This window comes from Osmerus mordax, chromosome 8 (assembly GCF_038355195.1).
Source record: "Osmerus mordax isolate fOsmMor3 chromosome 8, fOsmMor3.pri, whole genome shotgun sequence".
Lineage (NCBI taxonomy): Eukaryota > Metazoa > Chordata > Actinopteri > Osmeriformes > Osmeridae > Osmerus > Osmerus mordax.
This window is the reverse complement of record NC_090057.1, coordinates 6,313,902-6,341,820: the sequence shown is the minus strand read 5'-3', so window position 1 is coordinate 6,341,820 and position 27,919 is coordinate 6,313,902. Positions and strand designations below refer to the sequence as shown.

The 27,919-nt window shown below is 42.2% G+C and overlaps 1 protein-coding gene across 2 annotated transcripts in view; it reads right to left on the bottom strand.

Annotated features, from left to right (window-relative positions):
- Positions 1–25,388, bottom strand: part of dlgap2b (discs, large (Drosophila) homolog-associated protein 2b) — a 30,575-nt gene extending 5,187 nt beyond the window's left edge. The window contains exons 1-5 of one of the 2 annotated variants that reach the window (XM_067241371.1): positions 25,050–25,388; positions 24,297–24,980; positions 17,382–17,593; positions 15,094–15,250; positions 14,000–14,219 (exon numbers count right to left, since the gene is read on the bottom strand). In XM_067241371.1, the coding sequence (XP_067097472.1) occupies positions 14,000–14,219; positions 15,094–15,250; positions 17,382–17,593; positions 24,297–24,980; positions 25,050–25,373 (1,597 nt within the window). In that variant the 5' untranslated portion in view covers positions 25,374–25,388. Of the gene's footprint in view, positions 1–9,816; positions 10,623–13,999; positions 14,220–15,093; positions 15,251–17,381; positions 17,594–24,296 lie in introns of those variants that run through there. The other variant, XM_067241370.1, reaches the window with a different exon arrangement.
- Between the last annotated feature and the right edge of the window lie 2,531 nt (positions 25,389–27,919).

Genomic DNA, 27,919 nt, shown 5'->3' with positions numbered 1-27,919 from the left:
CAGCGGGCTAGAACAGACTCCTTTCAAGTGCAAATGAAAATCTAATGCTAATCCATCCAGATGGACAGGGCTCTGAACTGCTTGGGTTTAGGAGAGAAGCCAGAGGGAGGGCAGGCAGGAACAGCATTGGTAGAACACTGGGCCACATTTGATTTAAACACTATGTAAATTCTCACCTGTTGATCATATGTTCACACTCAAACGAGCAAGAATCTTGTCACAGATTGCCAAGTGCATCTGATCTGATATTGACCTACTGAACATTTTTCTTCTTCTTGAGTTCTCATCAAAGGATAAAAGATCATCAAAGTTACAGTGCACTGCATAAGGCAGACACAATTGACATTGTTGTCAAACATGTATGTAACTCTCTATGGACAGAAACCTGTTTCTGGTGCTGTAGACACAGAGTTAAGAAAAAGTGATGTGATCCCCACCAGGCAAACACTAGAGAAGACAGGAGAGAGAGCTTCAGGTGTAGGGGAAGGGGTCTGGTGCACCCAACATCATTTCAGAACACTATGTTATGAAACTGATGAGATGAGTCACCGAGCACAAAAGACAGTGATTCACCAGCAGTTACAAAAATAGACAAAAATGTTGTGTAAGTGAGCATCACCACTGTCATGATGCATAAGCATTCACTCATTCATTTGATTCCTTCACTCCCTCCGCCTTTCAGCCCACACACTGCTTACCTGTTCATCCATTATTCCAAAACATTGAATATATTTTGGAATAATCGTATTCGTCCAGAGTTGCCACACACAGGTTGCCACACACACACACTGTAATCCACTGGTAAACTCTGTCCAACCCTCTTCAATCAAACTACAAATTGTTTGATGAAAGCATGAATCAACCAACTTGAGAGATTGAACCTGAACATCATCCTCTCTTTAAATCCTCTCTTTGTTGTTATTTAAAAGAACAACAAAAAACACAACAAACTACAAAGCAAATTAGCTATTTATTGTCAAGAAACTCCATCTGAAATGAATGCAACTCCACATATTGCCTGTGTGGATCTGACTTAATTCCAAACTTTGAAAGGCTGCAGTCTTTTAGCCAGACACAGTGGGTGGATACCAAATTGAATATGACATGGTGACTCAGGCAGCAGGCTTCATGTCTTGTTTTTCATTGGTACATTTCAATGCTGAACTTCTTGTATCTCAACTTGGAAGCTGTTTTAGCTTTCTGATCAGCACACAGTGTGTGTACGGTAATCTACATATTTCCTACCTGTTCAACAGTTTGTGTATGGGAATATGTACCGCATGTATACATATTTCTGTGTGTGCGCACACACACACACACACACACTTCTTTAACACTTTTCTACCACCTTTAATTCTTCATTTTCTATCTTAATGTTTTCCTTTATTATTTTTTGTTTCATTATTGTTGTTTTTTTTTTGTTTTGTACTGCGGCCACCATCGAAATGCATGAATAAATAAAAGGAAAAAAAATACCCAAGCCTTTAACACAGTGATTCTGCCATGTGGAGAGCCTGGATAAAACACAACAGATAGTGAGAAGCTTAAGGACCTTAATCCACCGATAATACTCAACGACAATATCTAGCTGTTTAATGGCTTGAGTAGAAAGCCAGTTTTAACTGTGTGTGTTGGTATGCGTGTGCGTCTGGGGGGTTTCAATCGAGACCGTTTTTTTTACCTGGAGGGGGCTGGGCCCGGTCGACACTGCAGGACGTAGGGAGACGAAACTGGATCCCTGGAAAGAGCAGGCGACACCCGTTAGCATGGGGAGGTGGAGGGAGAGGAGAGCCTCGTGCACACATACAGCACTGCCACCTCACCGTACCTACCATGCCCGCACGCCAACACTTGCAGGGGATTACATTCCAGAGAGAGTCACAGACAAACATTTCAGAGGACATACAGGCCAGGTGCATTTCTCTCTCTCGCGCGCGCGCTGATCATGACCCTTCAATCATGTCAGTCAATCATGGACAGAAGACAGCGACGTCAACAGATAAATGCGAGATCTTTAAGGCGAGGGGATGGTCAGCGTCCCCCATCAGAAACATAAGGCTTAACAGCATCATCATTGTGACTGTTCAGAGAGCAGCTCGATGGTAAACAGGTACATTAAGACTCAAACAGTGACGTTGGTAGGGGATGAGGACATAGAGAGAGTCATGCCATGTCATCCAGGCCTTATCAGCTCTGTCCTGATTAGAAACAGCATACATACACACATAATGACAGAAATCATATCAGAAATCATATCATGGCCAAAAACAACTTCATTAGTAAATTAATCAAAAGTTTAAGCACTGCATTTAACATTTAAATAAGAGGCTAGATTTTAATTCAGATTTGTTTGTGTTTATGTTCAAAATTGGCTAAGCGGCTATATGAATTTCAGAATAGAATAATTGTAATAATTTAGAAAAACACAACTCTTATAAGTGAGGCAGGTAATATAAATGAATTAATAAAAGATTAAGCAAATAAATTAAATTACTAAATGAAATAAGCTTTAATAAAATGTATAAGTAAAGTAATTATTTTTTGAGAAGTGACTATACGTGTAGAAGAGATGGCAAATAAGCTGAGGAAAATCAAGAGAAAGAGGACAGACAAGACAACATTCAAACATTGAATTAACCAACCAATAAACTAGCCTGCCTAGATAAACGTGAGAGTGGAATTGGACTGAGACGAACTGTCAAGAAGATGCAGTGGTTTTTCAGCATGTAGATCTGAAGAGGGGCACGGGGTTCAGAAGGCAGTGAGACAGACTAAATTAGACAGATTGTAGTGAGAGGACAAAGACAGAGTAGCTCATTTACAGCACAGAGAGACAGTGACATCAGAGCCTCTCATTTGTCTCCTCTGTCTGCTCATCTCTCTCCTATTTCTGTGGGCGTTCGGCTTTTTCATCGACAGATACAATTGGCACGGACATGGAAATACGAAAGCTAGTCCACTCTTAGGCCAGAACGTGCTGGGTTCCCTTATCTTAAGTTTGCTTACAGAATTTTCAATTTGAACATCAAAACTGTATGGGCATAGAAGACACATTATACTATCTAACCAAAGGTCATAAAACGTGTTTTGATTTACTTTCAAGTTGATGAAATAGTTATTTTTCTGTAGATACTACTTCATCAAATAAGGTCAAACTTTACAGTTCTGAAGATCCATTGCTTTTTACATACGAATGTAAACTTCTTAGTTATAAAAACAAAAGGTACGAATGAGAATGACCATGTGTTCTAAATAGTCTTAAACACACTTTTTGTGTGATAGCTTTTTTTATAAAGTAGCATTTATGGTACAATGAACTTCAGGTAAAGTGTCACCTTATACCATTTGGTTTTCAGTTTGGTCATTGTTCTGTCACTCGCTTTCTCTGCATCACGTCACTGCTCATCTCATTTGATTGGTCTCCCTGTGTTCAAGAGAACACCACTGTCACTGCCCTGACACTCCTCTCCACTGGACTCCCTCCATCTCTGTGGCCCCCGTCACAGCTGTGCACTTTGATTGTCCCTAAGGCTGGAGGGCCTGCTATCTCTCAGGTTAGGATGTTGTGGCTTGATGATATGGTATGAGTGACTGGCCCAGTGGGCCAGAGGGCGGTAGATAGCATGAGCGGTGTCCTATGGATTGCCGCCTGATCATATTTAAAATCACCAGTTGCAAATAGATGGAGCACCATATAAGTTATTAAAGTTAATCAGTTAAAATCCTTCAATATTTATCTGGATAAACATAAGTGTAGATACATATATCTATCTATATCTATCTATATATCTATATATAACTGTAAACACATCTTAGCTAACTTAAGCAAAGGTTTACTTTTTTTGCCCCCCAGTGTTCCAAATAAGTAGCCTAGAGTCATAGAGCAAGGCCTATCATGCTAATTATCTACTATATAATAAGTGATTTAGTTATTGTGAGCTAGAGGATGAATGATTGAAAGAGTGGAAGAATTCATGGATGGTTTTGCAAAGGACAAACAACAAGAGAGTGAAGTGTGTTCTGTACCAGCAGATGCAGCACATGCTGGGTTCAGTGTTGGTACAGTAATCCTCTTTCAGGATACACATACATATATACATACAGTGGTGATGCCCTCATGGATGCACAAGTGAATTAATCACAGGTATGGACTAAAACAAACCTTTACAAATCAATAGCTAGAGGTCTTTGAACTCCAATACATCCTCTAGTTCATTATACCTGCCTGCATTGTACTGTATGCTTCAGAAAACCTAGAATGTTTGATTGATGCGCTGTTAATGCACTTTGCTGTGCCACTACCACGTACATATTAACTTGTTTTTCCTCATGTCATTCTATCAATATTGAAAGTAAATATAAGTTCAAGTACAACGTCCAGTATTGGTGTTGCCAATCAGTGACGGGTGACCAAACCACAAAAAGCTCGGAGCTCCAGAGTGATTTACTACTGTGGATCAGAGGACAGCATTGATTTGTCACTGGTTTGTAGGACAAAGTCATTATGTTGCCTTGTTGCGGACCAGCACTGGGAGTCAGGTGGCTGAGCAGTTAGGGAATCGGGCTCGTAATCTGAAGGTTGCCAGTTCGATTCCCGGCCGTGCAAAATGACGTGTCCTTGGGCAAGGCACTTTACCCTACTTGCCTCGGGGGGAATGTCCCTGTACTTACTGTAAGTCGCTCTGGATAAGAGCGTCTGCTAAATGACTAAATGTAAATGTAAATCTTAACACTATATTACTCCAATCTGATTCTTTTCAACTCAAAGAAACATTTGAGAAAAAGAAACTAGTGATTAAAATAAGGTGATTCAATAATAATCATAATCATAATAACAATAAACTAACAAAAAAACTATAATAGATAATATTGATAATAATAATAGTTATGTACTGAACAATAACATTGAGAAATAACAAACAAAACATTTGAAATACTATGAGACAAAGATGTCCAGGAAATTGTTTCAGTTTACATGCACATTTCTATATATCGTATGTTCTTTTGAACATGGGAAGAATGTGCAAAATACATGGAATGGTATTTCATTGTTGTTTTAACTTTAAAAAAATGGCACATAGAAAGTGTTTAGTTGCCAATAATGTTGCCAATGTGACACATGGGGAGTTATTGCGGCACTGGCAAAGTACAATAGCACTGTGTAACATTTAGAAATGTGATCTGTACCATTATGGACAGCTTATTGATTATGATGACGCTTAAAAATATATAAACATGCTACTGTAAATTGTCGAAAACTATATGAAGACATATATCTTTACAAACTCATTCCAATATTATAAGGAGGGACAAAATGGTATGAACAAATGTAATAACAACATATAAAAAAAGGTATAAGAAAATGGTCCCCTACCAGACCTACCGTACACTCTACTCCCCCCAGCTAAGCTACGGGCGCCTAAAAAATTAAAATAAAAAAACAAAAAAAGGGTTGATAGCTTAGTACAAAAGGAAGCATACTGAAAGGATCAAACCTATAGTTACTGTGCCTGGGCCATGCTGATGTTTATCATGTGTTTACTCATGAAAAAGCACACCCAAATAAATACATTGCATACATTTTAGTAAATAGTTTTTGTTTTCTGTCAAAGATTCTGGAGTTTTGGTTGCCGTTGTAAAGCTATGATCCCTCTTAGAATTGAGACAGTACACAATCATTCAAATCCATATAAGATCATAAAACTTATAAATCTTGCTTCATTGTTTTTATATGATTTATGAAAAAATACACAAGGCAAAAATAAGTTCTAATAAACTGACATTTCGCAATTACTCATCACAATAAGCAAAAAATAAAATTATAGATATATAATCACATACTGCAAATACATGAAAAAAAAAAGGTTTGCAGGCCAAAATATACTATAATTTCAGCTCATCTTTTTAAGTTTTGTAAAAAAAAGCATGATTTACAATAATCACAGTCTAATAGCTCTAAAACTTGTGATTTCCCTCCTCATTTCCCTTATGAATTCTGGAATAAGTATGAAAGGACAATATTTCAGGAGGGGTACAAAATAATTTATATTCAAGAAGTTTTACATCACTGCAAAACCAACTGCAGAATCCAATCCCAAAAACAAGATCTACAGGAATGGACACCAAAATGGCCGCACAGTAGTTGGGTCAGATCTCTGTAAGATGGTAAAATGTAAACAAAAAACTCTGCCCGTATGATTTGTGAAAAAAAAAGAAAAAGTGCATTATCTTCGGCATGGTCCCATCTATTGTCATGATACAAAGGTTGCATCATACAGTGAAAACGAGCCTCAAGTTTGATAGATTTTTCATTTATCTAGTCACATCTTTTCAAAGCCAATGTATTATATTTGTAGCTGTTGTTTTTGTTACACTTATATTAGAATTTAAGGAATGTAATAGCCGTTTTTGGCAAAAAAGTAAAAATTGTATATCAAGCTGATAGATCTATGGGTGAGTTTCCTTACATGAGTTCAATAAAGGTTTTGAAGTGATTCACATGTTTCAGTTAACAAATGTTTTTCAATTAGGATTTTTTTTTCAATTACCAAATGTTATTTTGATTCATTTAGTTACAATGAATAATATGTAGAATGTTGCTCCACGGTCATTTCAAATTCTACAATGTGAGTTATTTTATATGAACATGTGACACTTACATTCTCGTCACTTGGAGCAATAGAGTCATGTGACTAAGAAAAAGGTTTGGAGGAGTGCATAATTAATAAATTAATGGATGCGTTTACTCTCAGCTTTGTGCCATCGTACTAAGGAAGCTCAAACATCGGTTTCATTTATGTATGTGGTCATAACAACTAAAAAATGTATAAATAAAAAGATGTACTAATTTATCTGAACAAGATCATATAAAATTTAAATGTGTTTTAGCCTTGCCTGAGGATCATGCAAAAGATTAGCTATTTTTAAAGTCTCTGGAAAATTCACTTGGTGATTCATTGCGTGCTTCCCAGTGTTGGTGACTTACAGGGTGGACACAAACGGAACAACTGCAATTATTAACCGAACCTCAAACAAACAATAGAACAAAGGACTTGCATAGAATGAATGAATGTAGTTTTTGAGACATCGTGAGTTGACCTGTCTCTATCATCGATTCAGCACCTTTAAATTAGTTCAAGCTCCCCTGGAAACGGGGAAGGTTGCAAGAGGAGATGCCACTGCATTCTCCCCTATCATTCCAAAACAAAAAGAGGGAATATTAACAAAATCATCCGTAAAACAAATTTATCAGCATTTTGTAGATTAAAATGCAAACTAGGCTGATTTGTTTACAGTCTTACGCCTTTCTCTGACATGACAAGGAATTGTCTGCCAACCTGTGGCTTGTTAACTAAGGAACACATTCCGAAACGTTCAAGATATTTTTGTTTTGGCCCAATAACAAAAATTAGATGTTGGCCAGTATAATTGTACCTCCTGTATTGCAAAGACAGAGAGAAAAAAAAATCCCAGTAATATAATTCTCCTTCTTTTGCTGTACTTTTCCAATACAACATAGATTATAGACAGAGTTGAACCTGTGCTGCCACACAGGAGAGTCAGCCAAAAAACCCTTGACACTTCCCTCAGGTTGTGTGCTATGACATCACACATCAAGGCCAAAACCCAATACATTGAGTATTTGACCTGAGTCTTTGACATGGATATCCAGTTCCATTTGCAGAGGGACATCTAACTGGTCAGATCTTTTGTATCTTCTATTTATGTGGCTGCTATTTTGATGTAACCGTTTTTGATCCCATCATTCTTCCAAAGGGCCATTCGTTACTCCACTTTTGTCTTTTGGTTGTGCAAGATGACTTGAGAGAGATCTTATAGTTAAACCCTCAACTCTGCAGACAGCAACAAGTCTTCAAAAGCTTCACATTGAATCGGGGCTGTGATTGAATGAACACATGCTTCCATGGTCGCATCCTGGAGAACTCCCTGGACCCCAGCCATAACTTTGGTACGCCATGTTGTTATGGTATGACAATGAAGGACATGAGTGTTTGGGGGAAGGGGGCGGCGGGGGGGGGGGGGGGGGGGGGGGGGTGACTAACAATGAATAACAACACTGCAAGCCTAATTTAGTAGGTAATAGAGGACTCCACCCGGTAAGGTTTCCATGGAGCCTGGCTCACTAGTTAAGGAGGCGTGTGTACATTCAGGGGACAGGTACTATATTTTTAGGGTCATGGTTGGAGAGGTAGACAGGACAACCCCCCTTAGTGGCTCTGATTGTCTCTCAGACATAGACTAACAAGAACAACTTACAGCATGACATGGTGAACACAGAGGGAATGACTGAGTGGGAAAACAAAAGTTTTAGCGATTAAAACAACTAGTGCAAATGTGCAGAGTTCCATTTAGAACTAAATTAAGTCCTCTGAGGTGAGATCAAGAACACAATATGGTGTTATGAATGATACAAATATTTATATGTTATATTCTTTTCAATCTATACAAAAATAGTACATTTATATACATACAGAGTTCAAACATTTATGCTGAATTTGTGCTGGAATAGAAAAGAAAATGATACATTCATACTTAGACAATGGAAACTGAACCTGTTTACTCTTCTGTCTTGTGGTGGACACCAAGGAACGGTTGGTCATGGAATAACTCGTTATAGATAAGTTTGGTATTGGGCCTAATCTAGTGGAGAACCTGACCTGAGATTGTAATGTTGGATCAATGTTAAAGATAAACAACATAAACTTTGGGCACACCAAATTTAACATGTTTCCAATTCACTGAATTTTTTAAAATTCAATTTGATTGTGTTGTGAGGTAATCTTTGTTGACCCAAGACTAAAATTAAAGCTTTGGTATGTTTCCAACATCAAAAACTTTCCAAAAGCCTTTTTTTCTTACAACCAAAAACATGTACTAAAATAAACAAAAATGTGTACGAAATGACAAGCAATGGATTGGGAAGTATTAGATACACTATTTGATATATTTTTAATTAGGCTATTAATAAATAGAATTTCTATTGTTTTGATTTGGTCATTATAAAATTAAGATTTAAAAAATGATTCACAGTATCTCATTAGTATATTTAGGTGCTTCAGGTAATGTTTCTACATGAGGAGAAACTGGAATGGGTATGCGTAACCTACATTCCCCATAGGCAGAGCAGAGAGAACAGTATCTGGACTTCTAGTGACTTCATCCCACCCCATAATTAGTGTGGTGGAACTGATAATAGTGTTGAGATTTTGTAGCTAAATAAACTTCAGCTTTATTTGTTTAATTAATCAGCTAATTTGCAGTATCTGTTTTCTAAGTGAACGGTCTATTGCACAGTTCTTCCCCTCATCACTCTGATCAGAAAGGTGTGACGCTCCGTCACTCAACAATAGCCTGTATTCCCCTCAGACTGGTGAACATCTGTGGAGAGGTTCCACTACTGAGTTTAAACAGAACAGCTGACTCGTGGCCGTGAGACTATTTTTCATCAGCTACAAAATGGAGAAGAATACAATAGACTCAATAGAGAGGGGGCACTCATTGGCACTTAGGGATTCATTTCAATCACATTTGCATCAATATATTTTACATTCCCCCGGAAAGTAGTCGAAATGGACCATCCGAAGCATTAATTTATAATGGCCTAACAATTCCAAAGTGTAACTACCAATTTAGTTCCTTATATGAGAGTTTTAACATATATGTGTCTGCATAGATGCAGGTATGTCTACAGACAGCACTGCCCTCCCTGTCTCTGTTCAGGATTTTATACCCTGGTTCCTTCCTTGGTTCTTTTGGATGGTTTCATTATGTTTCCCCGATGTAGAATGGGAATGATTAGAATGACATTGACAGGTATGACATGGGCCCACTGGTGTACTTCCTGCTCCAGAGCTCCAGACTGGAACTCCTGCGGCCATCTGAGCGCTTCTGGTTCCTCTGTTTCCTGTTGTTGTTGTCCCACGTGGAGTCCTCCAGCGGCCGGGGGCTGAGGGGGCTGGCCGGGCTGGTGGGGCTGCCCGAACCCTCTGGTGTGTCTACTGTGATCTCGATGCGGGGGGGGTCCATTAGGTCCATGATGCTGAAAGGGGCCGGTTCCGGCTGGCACATGACGGACTTGTCCTCTGTGTTCTGCCTGACAGGCCCACTGGCACCAGCCTGGATCCCCACAGACACCCGGCCCTCAGTTTGTGTGGTGCTGTCGCTGCCCGTCTCTCGGCAGAGGGTCCACATGTTGTAGCACTGAGTGAAGTTGAAGAAGTTGCTGTTGAAGGTTTTCAACTCGCCACACACGTCCCTGCGCAGCTCCGCCAGCTCGTAGCGCATGGCTGAGATCTCCTCCTTCCACTGCATGTTGAAGGCGGCCACCATGTTGGCAGACTCTTTGAAGGCCTGGATGGCCTGAGGTATGGGGGGGTCAGGGGCAGCGATGGGAGGCGGGGCCGGGACCCTGTAGACCGGAGGGGACGCCGGGGGGACAGATATGGCGGTTACGGTAGAACTGGTGCTATGCTGGCTCCGAGCTGCTGCGTTCTCCCTCTCCAGGCGCTCCAGCTCCACATAAGCAGAAGAGCTGGCTCCGTCGTCATCGTCTATCATGTCTTCGTTTAGTAAAGAGGTGCCATCCAGCACATCATATCCCTCTGGAAGACAAATTTGAATATGCAAATAGATGGACATTTAAAAAGATGGAACAGCTGGAGTGTTAATTCACAGTGATGCCTCATGTTTGAATCTAAAATGGACACACATATAGCTCATAAAGCATACAGTATGTGAGGAAAAAAAATGACCACAGTCTTAGCAAGATTTTGAATGGGTCTCAATTGGATCTTTGATTTAAATTAGAGTGCCCCAGAGCTTTCAACCTGTCGTTTAAAAAAATGCTAATATGTTGTCTTGTGTGCTTTATCTTTGGTAATAGGTGTGTTTATGGTCATGGATGTGTCTTTAATTTCCATTTTAATTCAGGAAAAGATAGGAAAAGACACTCTGAAGTACCATCTTTTTCTTTAGGAACAGAAAAATGATCTCAAGTACATTTCTTAAACTAGGCTCACTCAGCCAATAGAGTGATGAATTTAGACTCACATACTGTAGGCTCCTCATGGTGATTTTACACTGCCTTCTCACTCCTCTCAATAAACGGCAACTTTCAAGAGTCTTTTCATCTTTCCAACGCACAGCACAGTGAGAAAGGAACACCCTGTTGGCTGCTAGTACAAGCCATCATTACCAATTGGTTTAAAATGACAAAACCATTCTCAAGAGTACCATTGTTGTCCAAACATTTCTTTTTGAAGGATGTTTCCGTGCTCATTTTCATTGGATGCTTCTTATGTGTGCAAAAGAAAAGATGAAAGGCAATGAAAGGATCACAACTCAAGTCATCGGGCCAGGAAGCAGATATGAACCCTATTGAACATGTCAGATCCAGACTGGACCATGTGGTGAGACCCTGTGGAGGTTGAGTTTCCTCCCTATAGGGCTGCACCAGGGAGAGGCTGCAATCCCACAGTCACAGACAGCTGATAACGCTCCACACCAAGGGAAAAGCCCTGCCACATGGTGTTCTACACACAGGTCAACTTTCATGGAAACAAAAATTCAGATAAAAAAAAAAAACATAACTATACTGCAGACACACACTGCTCTCACAGTAGTACTGAGACAGTGGCATTGCGGTATGAGAACATTACGAGTTTGATTGGGCAGTACAGCTTAATCAAGACATTTGTACTAATGAGGTGATTTTAGCACACTTAAAAGATCGAGACACTGGAAACAACTCGCAAAAGTCATCGAGGCTTGGTCTTATCAACATTCATCCCACTGCCACTGGTACTAATTCAGTACATCATAACAAAGGAATTCAAAGCCTCTCGAGTTTTGTGAGTTGTTTGGACCCCTGATTGTTTGGACTATGTCTTAACGGGATGTTTGCTATCTGCTATAAATGTTGGATTTTGCTGAGAAGGCAGTGTAAAAACACACATATACATAGATATATGTATGCGTGTTGACATTAAAATACCTGTGACAGGCATCACTGAGGTCTCCAGCTGTTCTGTCCCCCTGGTTATCCTTCAAGAGACGGCAGGTCAAAGGGAGAGGGGGTGCTGCTCTTCTGCCCCAATAGGGCATCATGGTATACCTTCCCATTCAGGGGCCCACTAGACTCGCCTGCTGTTCACTTTGGATTTATTACAATATAAGGGCAAGAGCTTGCTTCAAAATATCAGCCAGTAAGTGTCCTTCCCGGTAAAATACCGTGGATTAATTCATTGCAGGCCTCTATGTCCCTCTATAAGTGCTTCAAATAGAACACCAAAGCAGATAATACCAGGAAAACAATGTCACAATTTGGCAGTGAAAGCATACAGTGCTGGAAAGCATATGGGCCTAAGCAGAACTGACGTCCAGTCTAAGAGCCAACTGACTTAGTGGGCCAATAGGGAGGTGAGATGGAATTGGAGCAGAGGTCTTATTTGGTGAGAAATTTCAGCAGGTAAAACAGTGGGATTGGAGAGCACTCCTTGATCCTCAGAACTTCAGTCACATCGTAGGCTGAGGGATTCTGAGTGTGCAAACCCAATTGAGCATGACAAGATAACCAAACAAATTTCCAGATAAAACAAGAAAAGAAAGAAACCAAGAAAATAAGTAAAATACAGCAGTCGACAATTTTAAAAAGATTCAATCAATGTATCAAGAAATCAAAATCCAGGTTATAATATTTGTTAAATTGCTCCTATTTAATTATGGTATTTCAATAGGGTTCATAGCTTTACTCTTTCAGGCATACACCAAATGATTTTATCAAAGAGGGTCTGTTTGCACAAAGAACCAGTTAGGCTCATGTTATGATGATGATACTGTGTAATGTGTTGCATAAAAACCACCCATGAATACCTGAATGTTAAAAACCAGCAACTGCTCTGTTGCAACCGGTAGACTCCTGACAATTTAGTTTAAAAACTGTCTGTGTCTCACAAAAAAAAGGTAATAAAAATCTGGCTAAATCATAATTATGTATTTCCAGAAAAGTTGATAAGCTTCGCCTAGCTTTAAGTTGTCACAAACACGATGCTAGGGAACTTTGGAGATGTTTACATCTCTAAGTAATGGAGCAGTTCCATATGTAGATCGAGAGGCTTCCCAAATTATCTGGACCAATCAGGCTATTTGGTTTTATGCAACAGAATACAACATTTTTGAAGATTATTGACTCAACTGATAAGCTTCTTTGTGCAACCAGCACAGTGGGTGTTTTCCAGAGTTTGACCACTTACCGTATGTTGAGTAAATGAGGATTTAGATTTTTTCCCCTTTCCCTTGTGTTGTGTGAGCTGTGTTTAGACTGTGTATCAAGGAAACAAGAGCAGGGGAAGGAGGACTAGTGTCTCCTTGGAGCAGAAAACATATGCTCTGAGACTGTGATCGGTCAACAAATGCTCCGAGACTGTGATTGGTCAGTATTCCCCCAACACCTGCTCTCCTTCACTCAGCCTCACCCTACATGACTCACACAGTCTCCTCACACGACATATATAATGCCACAGAGAATCACATGCTCAGAACAGCTCCTGTTCCTGTAACACATGCCATGTCAGGTCACTGTGGATGTCCTGTGTTGTGTTTTGGTGTGGTGCGTTATGGTTGTGACTTCTCATCAGACTGGTTTGAGTGAGACCCTCCCACCCTCTACATAGGGTCCAGCTCTGCACCACCGCACCTGACCAATCAGAAGCCCAGATTATGATGCGTGGATCGTGCAAAGGAACGTGGCAAGCAAGTTCATCGGAACACTCAAGGGTATGCGGAGGCAAAACAAACAGACAACACACAACAGTAGCCAAAAGAAATGACTGGAATCATTCAACCCAGCATCTCTCAAGCTCAAGGGTACTCCACTGTACATATGTAGGTATGTCAGGTATGTTCGCATGTATATAATGTATGAGGTTATGTTTTCTAACCCTTCTCTCGTTTTGGGGGGGGATTTTAGGCATACTGTTACCTGTTGTGGATCTGAGAGTTGAAGTGACAGTGGAGGATGTCATTGAAGGCAAGCAGTCGTCGTCTTGGGAATACCCAGCCTGAATTGCACGCAGGTAACTGTGGCTTCGTGTGCGGAACGAGCCAGGCAGGTCCAAGGCCTCCATGGCCTGGGATTCTACTTCGCTAAAAACGGACTCGCAAACTGACTCAAACTGGCCATTGATCTCAGTCTCACTCACCTGAGAGACAAAAACAGGAATAGCAGTCCTTAATTTTTCCTCTTCCTTTCTCTTTCTCACTTTGACTCTTGCCCTTTGTACAGTGAATATGAAGGAGTGTTAGCATGGACAAAATACCACTGTCAATTTCCGACCTTTGAACTTTGCATTAAAAGGTTCTCAAAAACAAAACAAAAGAACAAGCAGATAACAACCAAATAAAAAAGGAAGAAAAACAGTTTATTACTTTGTATACTGTTTCACTGGGTACTATCCAACTGTAAGTCGTAAAATATATATTTTACTACAAGGGAAATGGGAAAGCAGCTGTCCTTTCAAGAACCTAATCAAAAGCAGAAACGGCACAACAGTAAAAACAACATGCAGACTGAATTTCCATTGGAGTCCACACAGGTCATAATAATAAAATCAACTTGTTTTGTCCATTCTTGATCTGACAACCTAAGGTTGTATGAGCAAGACCAACACTGAATCAATTTATTCTATACTGGTCCATCAAGCAGTGCATAAAATATTGTTTAAGTACAATAGAAACATTATAACTGCATGCAAACAGTGTCTGAAAGGCTGTATGAGATTCTTAGCATCCAAAGTATAAAGTGTGCTGCCATAAAGTGTAACCAATTACAGTCAAAATACTACATATTGTCCACCTCAAGATATTTCTATACAACGAGTCAACAAACATTATGTTGCGATGCCTTCACATCTAAAATGTATGTGTTTCTATGCTATTTCATAAGCTTTCATCGTAGGTACAACTGAGGGTTCCACTGTGTCTATCCACATGGGGGGACCTAGAAATCCTTTCTAATCCTCTCCTCCGAGAGCGTAGGAGGAGGTTCTCTCTGTGAAAAGCCTATGCAGGACTCACCTGGCTGACGCAGCTAGCCTGGCTGAGGGTGCTGACCGCTCGCATGTAGCTCTGGTTCCGTGAGCGGAACTGAGGGGGGTTGTAGGTGGTGGCGGGGTCCAGGGTGACGCTGGGGTGGGGACGCATGTCTCTGGTGGTTTGCAAGTGGTAGCTCTGGCTGAACAGAGACAGACAAGAGGACGAGCGCATGAAAAAGACAACTCGGATTTGTTTGTGTGTCTGTGTTCATCATGGCCTCGGTTCTCTCTGCGTGGAGAATTCGACCCTAGCACAGGAGTGACTCATCTCTCCACATTAGCCGGCCGCCTTATTGGGATCAACTTTGAACTGGGATGATACAGTATGCAGTCCACAGCCCCCACAAACCCAAAGTGATGGGTGATTTGTCTCACCATTTTTACCCACCATCCCCACCATTTATACAGGCTGCTTCTGTCACTTATTTGGGGAACAATATGCACTTGGCTCATCCATAATAACGAATGATTAAATTCTCCAGTGGAGTCCTGGAAACAAGAGGCTTGATTTGTGTGGGGGACAAAAGCAGAAAGTGATAGTAGTCCCGGAGGAATTCTGAATAAGCTCTAGTAACAAAGGGAGAAAGAGTTGGAGTGGTGGTGAGCAACTACAATGCCGGACTCCTCCCAAGGTTTGCAGTGTTCACTGTGACTCGGCCTGCATTCTGAACCTTCCAGAAACAAACATCCGTCCTGTTCTGGAAGAGCGATTTGTGAGGCAGACCAGAATAACAATAAGCTGGAGAACATCTCTGAGGGACAGCAGAGACATCCACTGGGTCACAATCAGACTGGAAGCTACAAAGAGACTCTATTCAACAGCAAGACAACAGTCACTCAGTGGAATAAAGGCTTATATGATACAATGTGGTCCTAATTGTACACAAAGATGCAGTATAAAAAGGTACAATACAGGCAGAACACCATGTTGATACTTTTTTTTTTACCAAATTGATGCATTTTCCCTGTCATTCATGAACAAAATTGTAAAAAATCTAAATAGAATAGTAACCTATTCCTGTACTTGCTGAGTCAGATATGCACATTACCACGCATGCCAAATGTCAAGTCTCTGAACACTGTTGCATCTAAAAAATGTGTCTCTTATTAGTAACCATGCATCATTTTGAAACATTTCCTTGTGCCTACAACCAATCTATCTATCTATGAACATCATTTCTCTCATTGGAGAGATGTGGCAGTGTTGCCACAGCCTAGTCAACAGCGCTGTGATAACATGAGGCACACTGGCTGGTTAAGATGTTGGGCAAATATTGAAGTAACAGATAATAAAAGGTCAGCAACTGACACCGTCATTGGACTGTGGCATTCAACAGAGCATACTTTACCTGATATTACATGCATCCAATACTCCACATACAAGCAGCACCAAACCAATTGGAAAGGCTCAAATCAGCACCCTTTGACTTTGATGCATTAATAAAGGTTGTCAAAAGTGCATTGAAACTCATATGGTAAAAAAAAGACTGTATTCTTCCTCAGTTGCCAAGCAACATCAAGTGTCTTGTCTAAATAATGCATGTCCCCTTCAGAAAACTGTCACCTCAGACAGAGGTCACAGAGACATCCTGGTCGGAAGAAATAAAAGCTTGACGCTACACTGTACACAGAGGCAACAGAGGCAGGTACTAGGACAACAACCACACAGCAGGAAGACACAAATAACGTCCAACACATTTTTTTGTTGACTGATTGGATGCGGAGATAACAGTCTGTGGTTAGGGGATAAAAACTGCGAGCAGAAAGCCTGGGGCAAAAGGGTTAAATGCTTGAAATGAAACATCTTTAGTTGGTCGTTTGGGTCAAGATTTGAAATGGGGACTATCTTTTATTTTATAATCCACATGCCATATTGGCTGCTGGAACCAAAAGGATTATTTTATACACTTGTCATTACAATTTTTGTCAAGATCAAGCTTTACTTAACTGGAAAAGCTTGAGAGTAAATCTTTCTTTAGTGATGCAGCAAATGTTTACCAAAGGCACACAATCCCTAATGGACATGTATCACTCAAAAGCAACCGTTATCCCTTTGTAGCATCTATTAAAAGGAATAATCGTATGAGGTAAATTCAAAAGGGAGCTCTCATGAGTAGAACACAATCTCAACATTCCCTCTGTTCCGTCTACACCATTATTGTAAGGTAATGACGATGTAACAGTTTGTGAAGTCAACTCAATAACAAAATCCAAGCCTCATGAAACAAGAAGGCATTAAACATGAACATAGGCCTGCTCAGGAGGACCGACCTTTGGGGATCTATATGGGGCCTATGCAGGACTGATTTGAGGACCAGGGCATCGGGCCGGACTGCCTTCTGGGGTGATGTCTTAGGGCTGGTGTCTGAGTCGCCACTCTCGTCATCTCCCATGGCTTTCACATAACTGCTGCTGCGCATCCTTCTACACGGGATCTCCTCGTCCTTATCCCCTGGGTATCCACTCCACTCATCCTGAGGAACCTGGGGAAGAAGCATGCCTACATTAGCGTGCTGGACTGCCAATCTCCTGGACTGCATGGATTTCCCTCATTATTATTCACTTATCACACCCAGGCCAAAATTTAAATTACTCAAATCGAACATGTTATGGTGTTGTCTGAATACAAGTTCTATTCACACAATGTCTAAATATTCACACAAATGAAACGCCTGTAGGATAAATGTGTTGACCGAAGGATGATATTAGGTGAAGGATGATATTAGGTACCCAAGACCAAATGTAAAACTTGTTTAACCAGTCTCTAAGCATTTCCTTTATTTGCAAGTACAATGGGGCCCAATTAGCAAAAGGAGTGTGAAAGCTGAGTCAGGGAGCCTGGAAGCACATTCCCCAAACATAGCGTTTGGAACTGAATGATCCCCATCCCCAGGATCTCCGGAGCCTTCAGGCTCCTCCCTCAGGGTCTGACTCCTCCAATCAGACAGTTTCAATACTAATCGTTCTCGGGAGTAGAAGAATTTGGAGAAGCTCTTACGTTGTTTAATCACGTTTTTAAGGACAGAATGCTGGTATGCTGTGGTAGCTAGTACTGCTGCCCACAGTAACCTGGGCATAGGCTAGCACAGAGAAACCATGTTCATTTACCTATCAATCTTTTTGAGGATTTGCATTGAAGAACCACTGTCAAAACCATTGTTACCACACTGGTGAAGCATATACAGTATCTGTACTGGGATCCAGTAGAGTGGCAATTCCCATTTCCATTGTTCTCCCTCTGATGATCTGATGTTATCATTTCCTCCTTTTTGGTTCTGAACTCTGGAAGGTAGAGTGAGACTTTCCAGAGAATGGGTCTCTGGGAAGAGTTCCAGGACAGCCTAGTGACCCACTGTCTGTGTGTGTGTATGTTTGTGTGTACGTGTGTGTGTGTGTGTTTGTGTGTATGTGTAAGAGTGGGAGTCAGGTGGCTGAGCGGTTAGAGAATCGGGCTAGTAATCAGAAGGTTGCCGGTTTGATTCCCTGTGCCAAGTCTGTGCCAAGTCTGTGCCGAATGACGTTGTGTCGTTGGGCAAGGCACTTCACCCTACTTGCCTCGGGGAGAATGTCCCTGTACTTACTGTAAGTCGCTCTGGATAAGAGCGTCTGCTAAATGACTAAATGTAAATGTAAGAATGATGATGTTGCAGAAAGCAGAAACAGGTGTAACTGAAAATTCTCCATAAAGGCCTTGATTCAGAGAATGCAAATTAACTTGTTAATGTATTTATTTATATTTTTTAAGTACAGCCCCCCAAACATCGTTTAGCCATTTAATGAACTGACAGGGAACTGACTTGATTTAAGAAGTACACCTGCTTCATAACTGTATGCCATCAAACATTTCCAGAGAAGCCTGTTGAAACTACAACATCATTACATACTGCTGCACTTGCCCCAGTTAAATAACATACACCAAGTAAGTCATGATAATTCTACTGGCTTCTCTGTTTGCGATTGTTACACTAGGCTATTATTAAATTATTACTAGATTCTGTAATAATTCATGTTTGAAATGTTGGCATACTGTACATCATCTGGAGCACAAACAACTTTTTCACACAGAGCAGTTCATACATTCATGCCTCTGATTGTTGTGGACTTTACATTGACACACTGCACTTAATGACACTGAGTTAATTAAAGAGGCAGTCAAGTTAAATGGTAATTAAACCTTGTCAGTGCTATTAAGTAGCAATGGCACTATTACTGCACACTGGAATATGTATTACTGTAATCAACGTACCAAAGTTGAGTGCATATTTGGATACATAAAATTTAAAAGTAAGGAGTTATGCAAGAATGTATTAATTAGAATCATTGCTCATGCAGGCTACGAGATGGAAAAATCTTGTTAGTGCAGTGATAGGTGCAAGGTTGTGGCAGTATGAATTTTCATTTTTGTAAACAAAATAAATAAATCCAAATCTCACACCCAAACTCAACACGACAAACTTATTTTGGTTGGGTAAAGACTTGACCAGTCAACAGAGATGAATAGCGTTCAGTGTTCCCGCTACCGTCTGAGTCACTGACCACAGCAGACATACATATCCGACACAACTGCACAACAGACTGACGCTTTATAAACCAACCGAAAACAAGCGAGCTCTAGTCAAGCTTTGGGGGAGAGAGCACTGTGGAGTGAGTCAGCGGAGCAATGGAGTTTCAGGACAATGCAATAGCTTCATTATAAGTCCCTCCTCTCTTCTTTACACCTCCAGATTCTGTTTTAAAGGGGAATGTAGGCAAGTGTGTAGGTTGCAGCCATAGCAACTGGAGATGAACTGGAGACATTAACACACCATGCATATGCAACAACACAGCCTTGACTGTAATAGAAAAACCAGGGTCTGTAAAACTATCACTGGCACAATTAATACTGATTAAGGGATTGGGTCCTAATTACACGGTGCACACACACTTAAAGTCGTAAACATTACCACACAGGAATAAAGTCGCTTGTGTGTTGCACTGTACAAGGCCAGTTTAATTAGGAGAGGTGTAGTGTAATAAGGTTTAAGCATGTTCTACTTATCCGTGCAATACTCTAAACATGTTCAATAACTTACTAATAATACTGACGATTGTACTGTATTTTTGCCACCAAACACTTACAGAAACAGTTTCTTAGTAGTTTAAATGAATTCTTGCTTCAGAAAGGACGGTTTGTAGTAAGTGGGACTGGCGAGTCAGATTAGCTTTCATGTTTATATCAATACTGTCACTGCCAGCATTGACTTGTCACTGAGACAATCACTGTCAACTGGTTCTTATCCTGGCTATTCCTTTCCCTGACCTAAAGATGGCAACCCAGTTCCAGACCTGATGGACACCTGTGTTCCTGCTCCATGCTCGGACAGATCCCAAAATGGTGCTGTGCCAGAAGCAGCCAGATGCAACAGCCTCTGTGTCCGTCCTTAGTTTTCTTTCTTTCTTGTATACTTGTACATCTTCGGTCCTTCTTTCTGAGGATGTATTCCTACAATTTGCCCCTGGGGATCAATAAAGTATCACTCGACACTACTGTACAGTACCCTACCGCTACAGATTTGTACATCTCACATTTCAGTCAGATTCTCTGTTGTCTTGACCATGGTATCCTATGGTCTTAAAAAAGACAGTATTAGGCAGCTCTAGCTATCTCTCCCCCTCGCCCCCAGACCCCACCCCAGTGTCACACACCCACCGACTAGGACCTATCTGCTTCCCCTGAACACTCCCTAGGCTGCTATCTCACTGAGCAGAGAGCCTGATTGTCTTCTAGCGCCATCTCTCCCTTTTCGTTACTCCCCTCCTCCATTCGCTCCCCCCCCTCCCACCCCTCTCTTCCTCTCCGTTTCACCTCTTTGCCTGGGGAGGACAGAGAGGTGGAGGACATTGACTCAACAGGATAATGCACTTTGTTCAAATTGATGAGCGTTTGTCTAGGAGATGGTTGTGGGGGAAGGGGGGGGGTGGAGATGGAGTCTGCCTTCACTTGCAGCCTGTCCTCCCCACCCACCAACAGTGGACTAAACCCAATTTTGTGCAAAAAAAGATTCCACCAAATGTTCAAACTCAAATGTCTGCAAACATTTAAGACCACTACTACTACTACTACTACTACTACTGAAAAGGTCATATTGTTGTTGGTTGGCTAGACTGTTATTATAATATTACTAATTCTGTAGACCCAAGACCAGCCTATTCTAAAACTGCCATCCTTTTTCAGAGGTTCTGTGGGAGAATAAACAGTGATGCTGAATCGACAGAAAGTGTACGACATTAACTTCAGCGTCATTATTAAGCTTGAAACTGAACACAAAGGACACTTGCTATACAAAACAAAGCCATGCTGGGTTAAACTATGGTGTGCTGGTCTGTTATTGTGCCCAAAGAGGTCATGTTTGTGTGCCAAACTGCTTAACAACGATGCAAAGAGGGTAAGCTCCAAAAAATCCTTAATTCTCCGTATCAATGCCCGACTTGGCAAGTCAACATGATGATTAGCTGGCGTGCGTATGTCTAGTTTCAAAGCCTTATCAGCAAAACTATCACGTACACTAATCTGGTGTTTGCGTGTTTCGTCTTCCCCACAAGACAGTGAGAATAAAATACAGCAATTGTGTGGAAACGAAATTAGTCAGGTTTAAAGACCGCAATAAATAAAATGAATGATTTTCCTCCTGATGCCTCGTCTTTGATCAGCTGGGGCACTTGTTAACGAGGCAGGCGTCGCTCAAGGAAGCTCAGCGCTAGTTCATTACCCGCCCCTTATCTCCTCTCTCAGTTGATGTTACACCTGAAAGACCAGGGAAATGTTAAGCATCATCAGTTTTTGCTACATCCTGAAAATCGTTTAATGTTATTGTAACCTTGAGATACTAGCAACGGTCTCCTGTGTATAATTATGATGAGTGATAGGCGACAGAACTCTACAACTATAAAACGCCAACATATTTTTGGGCTACCTTTCATAAACACAACAATTACCTCTGCTAGATGTAATAACCTATTGGATCATACTGTAGGCTTGTCCATTTCATGCACTCAATACATTGACTAGGTTCCTTAACAGAGAGTGATGTCATTATCGTGTGCTAGTCATTTCCTGAGGGTCAAACTCAGACCATAACTGTACATCAAGCAGGTAAATGACTCCAGCCAGGGCTGCAGGCACCCCAGGACTATAAAAACTGAGCATCAAAGTCCTGCCACCTGCACCCCTCTGGAGATATGAGATGACCCCTGAACAGAAGAACCCATTTCATCAAGTTTTATTGAGTGTGGCTTGTAGACGGCCCAGGTTTGGGAGTGCTGTGGGAAAAATATATACGTAAGGCAGTCGTCCTAAGTCCTGACAGATTATTCATTACAATTACTAGGTGAAAGAGAGTCAGACAGATGTTCAAGTCCGCCCCCAGGACAGGGGTTCAGGCCATTACCCTAATCCATCTCCATAATACACACTCAGGGACGGCCACGCTACGCTATCTAAGCACAAAGGGGCCAGGGTTTTTGGGCCCAGGGAACATCATTTGTTGCCATGACTGTTGTTCAACTTGACCTTCAGATGGGTTGCTGTGGAAACATCTGAATCTAAACTTCAAATGTCAAAGGGCAGCTGTAAGAGCGTCAGGTTGGGAAGGTAGACTCCAAGACAATCCAGAGCTCCTTGTCTGAATCATAGCTTGATTTTTGTAGCAGGAAGAGACTTCTGATAGTCAAACCATTAGAGTGCAAATGTTTTGAATCTGATTTGTTGCATTGCTTTGTAAAGTCTGTTACTGATCATCCTACTTCAATGTCAACAACAAAGTGGTGTCCAAAAGATTGATGCAATCTGTCCTAAAGAAACCATGAGGAACTAGGGGGTACCAAGCAAATATAATACAAATACTTTTTAGACTCAATACATGTAAATATGAACACTTAGGCTTCCTGGAGGTAAACAGGTGACTGGAGGGATCCCACAGCAACAGATCTAACCTGTGCATAGTGTTTTATTACTCTACTGATGGCAATTCCAGCCAGGGTCCTGTGTTTTGACACCATGCCTCGTGAGCTAATTGGATCTCGTTAGCATAATTAGCTTCCCATGGAAGACTCTTGTGACTGTAGCTGACAGACAAGATGCTGATTTGATTTAAAGCACGATGCGTCTTTCAATCACTGTCATCCTAGTCGACTTTGCAACAAGGTTAGGTTATCAAATAGTATTCTACGAACAAATGAATTAATTTGTTCACAGTGACTGTTCATTGGCCTTTGAGTTTTCTTTTTTTTTTTTTGTGAAAAAGTGTCTATAGTAATGTTGCGTTCTGGCTATGAATTGATTCTTCTGAGGTGAGAGATGTTTTCCTCAAAGAGAATGATACTGTGAATAAACATGTATCTAAGCTTCATTCAAGTTTAGTGTCCACAGCTGTAGGGGACTGCAACATCAAGGCAGCTCTAAACTTGCAACTCAGCTTAGTCTATTTAGGTCACTGTCTGTGTAGCCTGTCGAGGTGCTACAGTTATCTAACAACGCTACTTAGTCTTAATTACTGCAGCCCCTTAATGTGTCAGTAGGCTAACACAGCCAGATACCTATACATCTGGCTAGCACACCTTTACAGTAGTTAGTACAGCACAATAAGAAAAAACACCTGCTACCTCTTTACAAAACACAGGTGCAAGGAGCATGGTGTTTGTCCAAAACACAATGACAATTGTGCTCTCACAGGCAGCCCTCCTCCTTATTACGTACAGTGTCCTCCACCGTGACATTGATTTCTTCAATTGATCACACCATCCTAATGGACAATAGTTCCTTGAGGTAGACCACAATGGGATACCTAGATAGGGGAGATTGGGCTCCCACACAGACAGACAGGAGATTGTTCCCCGGAGAACAACAAAAGGAAATGTTCAATCACAGAGGGGGTTTTACTGACCCACTCCCCATCAATTCCTCAATCAGGAGTTTGCACTCAAGGGGTGAGGGGCACTCTATCGATCAATACCATCAATGGCCGTCATGATGTTACATCGTTAAAGGAATAAGACTCTAGCTTTCCAGTAACTTCGCACCAAAACATGTCAGCATAGAGGAGCCTCGGAATGCATTCGAAACAAATCTGCCGTAAGCTTTTGTGTGAAGTCCAGGAAAAGGCCACGAGATAATACACACACACCTAGCCCCTGAAACAGGGCACTCACCTGCAGGTAGTGACAGGCCCGCAGCGAAGGCTTCAGGTCTGTGTGTATCATGGGTTTTTCTAGGTTGAGTGAGGACTTTCTGTACGCTTCCTTGGCCTGGCTCACCGTCAATGTGGACCACGAACTCCTCTTCATGAACTTCCCCTCGGGCGCCATGGCAATGCTCTCGCACGCCGAGCACTTGACGTCGTTGTTGCTCTTGGAAGTTTTGAGTGACAGGTCCCCAAAGTGACTGTGCATGGAGTCCGGGTAGCAGTGGGAGGCGTGCTCGCCATGGTGATGGCGGCTCATGACGCTGGGTGTGCGGTAGGTGCTGTCGCTGTCCAGGTTGTCGTCGGAGCTCCACCAGCCGCCTGAGCGCTGCTTGCGCTCTTTGCTCTTGCTGCGCTTGCTTCCGTGCTTGGAAGAATGGTGGCCGTGGTGACTCCCACCCCCGCCACCCTCCCCCTTGGTGCCGTTCATCTTGGAAGAGCCCTCCAGGGAGTGGGACTTGGTGAAGAGCTTCTGGACAGAGTGGACCAGGTGGCGGATCCGTCCGGGGCTCTCGGCGCGCTGCTCTGTGGTGGTGGTGGTGGCGGTGCGCTGGTACTGCAGCGTATGAAAGCCGTCGCGCTGCAGCGGCAGCTGCTTCTCAAACTGGTCCAGCAGGTTGGCGGGGATGCGGTTGCTCTTGGCACCGGCGTGGTGCGAGGAGGCGGAGGAGGAAGCGGCGGCGGCAGCGACTGCGGCGGAGGAGGTGGCGGAGGCAGTGATGGCAGCGCAGTCGTCCCGCGTTGCCGAGTCGTAGTATGGGGAGCTGTAGTGCATTCTGGGGAAGGTGCTGCTGGATACGTAGTCTACGGGGGCGGGTGGAGCCATCAGGACAGGGGACATCACCATGCAGTCGGAGTGGATGGAGCTGCGGGGGGAGTAGCGGAGGTAGTCCATGGGGCAGCTCTCAGTGGGGCTGAGCAGGTAAGATGGGTGGCGGGAGTCAGAGCCATGGTGCCCATGGAACTCGTGGGGGTGGTCGTAGTCCAGGCCATGGGGAGAAGGGATCTGGTGCTGCTGGGAGCGGCCGCCCGATAAGCCCTTCATGTTCCTGGGTGGGGGGAGGCGTCTGTCTTCATCGAAGTGTTGAGACGGGGACCAAGGGGAATACTGCGGGTCTGTCAGGGAGGAGAGAGGGAGAGGGAAAAAAGAGACAGAAAGATTAATGCCCACACTAATTCGAATGCATTCAGTGACCTTAGGAAAGCGCCACTCCGTTCCAAGCACTCCATTACATCAATACCTGCAGTTACCAGCAAAAACAGCGGTATGGTGATAGAATGCTTACATTTCCATTATATGACTTTCACTGAACACTAATATAAGGCAAAGGTTAATTGATTCATTGATGGAAACAAGAATTATGACGATAATGTCAAGCTAGTTTAATACATGCATGTGTGTGTGTGCGCCGAAGGCACAAGATCTTGGAAGAATACTTTGTCCCAAGGACACCTATGGGTATCCCCGGGAAAATCCCTTTCTGCGTGTGTTTGTATTTTATATCCGAAAGGAGCGATTCAACACGCTTAAATAGTATGTCTTTCCGATGAAATGGGTGAAAATCTTAGTGAGGAGAGCATGTAAGTGTAAGGTATTGAGGTATATTAGGCTGTACACTGTATAAGCACTAATTGATGCACTATATACTCCTGAGGCATGACAACCAATGAGATTTTCCCCTTCTGTAACCACAATATTTCTCCCACACGTTTGTCTGTCCTAGGTCTTCTGTAAGGTAGTAAAGTGTGTTTGAGCTAGGCAGAATGGTTCACCATAATCATTATCAGGCTTTAACAGTATTTAGAGAGTGGAGGGATGCCCCTTTCCTTTTGTTACCCTCCCCTTCCCTCTCTTCTCCACCCTTCGATCTGCAGCATGTTCCCAGACAGCTAAGACCAGGTTCGAGATTTTGAAAGGGATGTTTGTAGATGAGTGGTATTGCAAGAGAAATGCCAAGAATTACCAGTCAGACCGTGGCATGTCAGACAGGAAGTTAAGTAAGGAAATACTAACTTGGGTAGCTTGGATCTGTATCTCTCCCTGTAATTAATGAGATAAAACTCTGCTCCTGCTGCAGGAAACCCCCGCCATGAATAAATTGTGTCTTACATAATGTTTAGGGACTCAGATCTCTCGCACTGTATCAAAAGAGACTGAAATAAAATGCACAGTTGTCATGGCAACCACAGTCAAAAACTGAAAAGTATAATGGGATTTTTAAAGGTTGTACATGAGGGCTCTGTCTTAAAAGATATGTTCACACACACACACAACACACACAGAGATGACCACTGAAATTGTTTAAATTCATGGTTTATCTTGAATCATCAATCTGTGTTGTTACACTACATTCAATGTTCCATCCCAAGTTATGTAACAACATAAGGTAGCTACCATCCACACAATCCTTTATATGGCTGACTTAAGTCTGGTCACTGTCACATCTTCCTTCACGCCAGAGTGAATGAGAGAGAAAGAGAGAGGGAGGGAGGGAGAGACAGCAAATCCCTTAGTAGAGACAGGACATAGACCCAACACAGACAGGTTTGGCAGTATGATAAATCAGACTGGAGAATCCCAAACCAAGGGTTCTCTCCACACTCTCTTACATGTTGCCTCTATTTCTGACTAAAATGTCAGGAAATATTAGTTTCCTTATATGTTATATAGTACATATAAGGAAATGTTTGTGAACAGCCCATTGTAATATATTGTACACATGCACTTAATGTACGGGGCCATGGGAGCATAATCTTATGCCGTCCAGATGGTCAAAGTCACAACCCTGCTAACCCCACACACCCACCGGTACAGTGACAGGCCAGATCCATGACTCTATTACACACACATCAAGGGATCATTGAGAGGATGGAGGGCGAGGCTGGATAAGTGGCTTGCCAGCCTAAACAGTGCAACCTGCACCTGCACATAACAATCTCTCTCTCCCTTTCTCTCTCTCTCTTTGTCCCCTCTTTTATTCTTTCTCTTTCTCTGTTTCTTTCTCCCTCTCTCCCACTCTCCCTCTTCTTTCTCTCAGTCTCTCTCTACAATGCAGCACAGCAAAGCACATGACAAGGACTAGGTAGTTGCCAAGGCAACTAAATGTGCGAAAATTAGGCCAGCAGCAGACATGTACATATAGAGCGCTACCTACATAGCCCATGTAAATAGCGCAATGTACTGGAAGTCCACACACATATTACACAAACTCTGGAATACCGAAGAAGTTACACACTCTTGTGCATAGACAGGACCACAACTGGAACTGAAGTATTACTGACACGATTCAAGCGTTCAAGATGAAATTATACTGGGTGCTTTTGCCTACTTTGCTCCTACATGAGCTGAGACTTGAAGGGGTTATTGAGTTGTGCGACCGGTGCGCCATCTCTCTCCAGCAGGTTGGAGCCAGATACTGCACACCCACACAGCCAAGCTAGGACTCCGTCTGCATGTCTCTCCCTGCAGAATACCCACAGCCCTCCTTCACTCCGTCAAGAGATCAGGAAAATTGGAGTGCGAGAGAAAGGCTGGATGGTTACCCATACAGCACGTACTGTCCTACAACAGAGTCCGCACTCTCTAGATGA